This window comes from Sinocyclocheilus grahami, unplaced genomic scaffold (assembly GCF_001515645.1).
Source record: "Sinocyclocheilus grahami isolate Dianchi unplaced genomic scaffold, SAMN03320097.WGS_v1.1 scaffold439.1, whole genome shotgun sequence".
In the NCBI taxonomy this organism is placed as follows: Eukaryota; Metazoa; Chordata; class Actinopteri; order Cypriniformes; family Cyprinidae; genus Sinocyclocheilus; species Sinocyclocheilus grahami.
In genome coordinates this window covers 43279-46617 of record NW_015505618.1, presented here as the reverse complement: position 1 = coordinate 46617, position 3339 = coordinate 43279, and the positions used below count along the sequence as shown (strand labels likewise).

General features: G+C 35.0%; 1 protein-coding gene across 1 annotated transcript in view; it reads right to left on the bottom strand.

The window, feature by feature from the left end:
- Positions 1 to 2901, bottom strand: part of LOC107551974 (stress-associated endoplasmic reticulum protein 2) — a 5085-nt gene extending 2184 nt beyond the window's left edge. Inside the window, exon 1 of the mRNA XM_016233779.1 lies at positions 2691 to 2901. Within this exon, the coding sequence (XP_016089265.1) occupies positions 2691 to 2774 (84 nt within the window). The 5' untranslated portion in view covers positions 2775 to 2901. The remainder of the gene's footprint in view (positions 1 to 2690) is intronic.
- Positions 2902 to 3339: the final 438 nt, after the last annotated feature.

Sequence of the window (3339 nt, the reverse complement as noted above, 5' to 3'; positions counted from 1 at the left end):
AAAGGCTTTTATATTTGCCAAAAATATAACTTTTTTATTTTAAAAACAAACAAGCAAGCTCAGATTTAAAAAGTAACGCAAAAGTAACGTAACGCATTACTTTCCATAAAAAGTAACTAAGTAACGTAATTAGTTACTTTTTTATGGAGTAACGCAATATTGTAATGCATTACTTTTAAAAGTAACTTTCCCCAACACTGGTGACAAATATGCAAAAAATAAAAAAAAAACAGGAAGGGGGCAAAAACCTTTTCACGGCACTGTATATGTGTTTAATAAGTAACACAAATAGGAGAGCTAACTGTCCTTTTTCTTGTGTAAGTACAGGCACTTCATCAGTTCATGGTGTGTCCATCTCTGGAAAAGGCCAGGCTGGCTGGCAAACATTGCTATATTTTACAGGCTCGGGCTGTTCAGGAAGTGGATGCTTTGTGGCCGTTCACAAAGAGAGCACACATTAATCAGTTTGTTTCCACAGCAATAAGAGAAGGTGAAGATTAGCTTTGTAAAAATCGACGCGTTTCAGAAAGGCGGGGCATAGAGGAGAAACAATAATGTACAATATGTGGAAAATAATGTGTTTTTTTTAACCTTAAACCGCATAAACACATTTCATTACACCAAATACACAAAAATAATGTTGTTTTTTTTCAGCGTCATATGACCCCTTTAATTATTCCCTGTATAGAATGAACAAAAATGAGTCTGGGAATTGCAGTCTATGTGGATTAGCAGAAATTGTAGAGCATGTATTAATATATTGCACTGCTTATCAAAATGAAAGGATAATTCTGGTGGAAGAGTTAATGGGTATAGGAAATATTACCAGTGTTGGGGGTAACGCATTACAAGTAACTTGAGTTACGTAATCAGATTACTTTTTTTCAAGTTACTAGTAAAGTAACGCATTACTTTTTAATTTACAAGAGAATATCGGAGTTACTTTTTCAAATAAGTAATGCATGTTACTTTTTTTTCTTCAATTTATTGATTGACAGCTCTCCTGTCCCCATGTTGAGAAATCAGATGTTACTGTAGTTCTAAATAAACATGATTATGCATTAATTCATCTCACTCACAAAAAAACACACACAGATTCAGTATTCCTCAAAATGAATAAAAATAATGCAACTCAGAATATGACGCAAACCTGCAATAATTAAATGTTAAACAACACAAATATCCTTTATGTATTTAATCCCATTCTATTAACCAATGTCTTTGCTTCTGACCTTCGATGATCCAGTTCAGCCGTACTAATAAGCACAAATTACTCTAGACGAACATTTGTGTGTCTTTTTTATTGTCTTTTTTAAGTGTGTTGAAATTTCTTCTGCATTCTACTGTACGGACGTAAATGTACTTTCCACTTTTGGTGTGAAAAGGCTTTTATGTTTGCCAAAAACAGAACTTTTTTATTTTAAAAACAACCAAGCAAGCCCTGTTCAGATTTTAAAAAGTAACGCGAAAGTAACGTAACGCATTACTTTCCATAAAAAGTAACTAAGTAACGTAATTAGTTACTTTTTTATGGAGTAACGCAATATTGTAATGCATTACTTTTAAAAGTAACTTTCCCCAACACTGGTGACAACACATAATCCTTTATTTGGGGGAAATAAAACAAATTTGAATACAGTTATGCGAATTTTTAGTATTTTAGTATGTTTAGTAGTGTTTGGTTGAATGCATATTCAAACTAATGAATCCTTAACTTTGAAAACAGTACGATCAACTTTATGCCTTTTACAAAGAACGACTGGATTCAAAATAGAACAAATCTCATAAATCACACTCGTAATATTGATACAATTGTAATTGTTTTTGATTTACCTCTAAAAACTTTTTAATAAAATAGCAAAACATATATTTACAAGGTAGATGTAAACAAACTCTTAATAGGTCAGTAGGCTATTGCCCTTCTTATTAAATGATATATTATTGCGTTTCGGTCGTGACGAATTTGGGGAGAGGAAAAATATTCCAAAACTTTCTGAAAATACAATATAATAATTGAATAATTTATGCATTAAGCAGATGCTTTTATCCAAAGCGACTTACAGGGCATTCAGGCTATAAATTTTTTTTTTTACCAGTATGTGATATCAATATGAGAATTAACTGCACAATTATGTATTATACAATTTGCATACATAAAAAATGTGAGGAAAAGACACAGACTTTGAACCAATACTGTAGAATGGCCCATATTTATACACCTTATTATTAACATTCTTCATCATGGGATCTTCATCATGCATTAACCCTTGAACAAAAACACAGCCAATGGTTTCATTGCCGCCTGTGGCAGCTGCTGTGACCCGGTTAAACTGCACCTTCAGCAGGGAGGGTCAGCAGTGGTCAGATTAGTTCAGTGCATCTGTGGCCATGGCAACAACATAGGCGTCAACGTTAACTAAATCTGCTTTACATCATTCTCATTGTGTCTATGTAAAACAATAGCGCGTTTACGTGGCTTGCGAATTAAGCCTAATTTAAGATGATCCCCGATACCGAAAAGAATTAGGTGAAGAATTAAGACTTACACTCGCCTCGTCTGATGTTTGAATAAATCAGCATCGTGTCTCAAGATAACCCAAAGCATGCGCGTAAAAACGAAATCCACATAGAAAAGATCTCCACGATCTCCATTCATTTACATGCATACGGACGACGCACGACAGCCTTACCAGGGTCTTCGCCACGTTCCCCCTCTGAGTGATGTTTTTGCTGTGCTTCTCGTTTGCCATACGGATTCTTTGTTTTGCTACCATCTTCCGAGCCAGCGTATAGGTATAAAATAAACGCTACTGTAAATCAAATAGGCCTATATTGCCTTATGTGAGGTGGCGCTTCAGTGCCCTTCCCTGCACCTGCTCCCCTAAAGCGAATTATGCGGGACGCAAGTGCGCCTCCATGTAGCCTAATAACGTCTAGAGGGACGCGCTCCCTGTTTAGCTCTGCTCCATCTCCCAGCTCCATTAAACTACCCTTATTTTTATTTCTTGCTAATATTTTTGTATTTGCAAATTAAGTAAAAACTTGATATATAGCCTATTAAACCCCAAGGTCGATATGACATAAATAACAACAATAGTAATAATTCAATAATATAATAAGTAATATGAAATAAACATGCTATTCCCTGTTGGGAAATCCGGCTGAAACTGGTAGTTGTTTTGGAACATGGAAGTTCCATCTACCTGTTTATTAGCTGATCCAAACCATTAACTAGTCCATAAATGTATACACATTAGTTATCCAAGATGGTCACTAGTTGGCTGAAGCTGGTCATAGCTGTTCAAGGATGGTCATTACTAATTATTAGTTGGTCCAAGA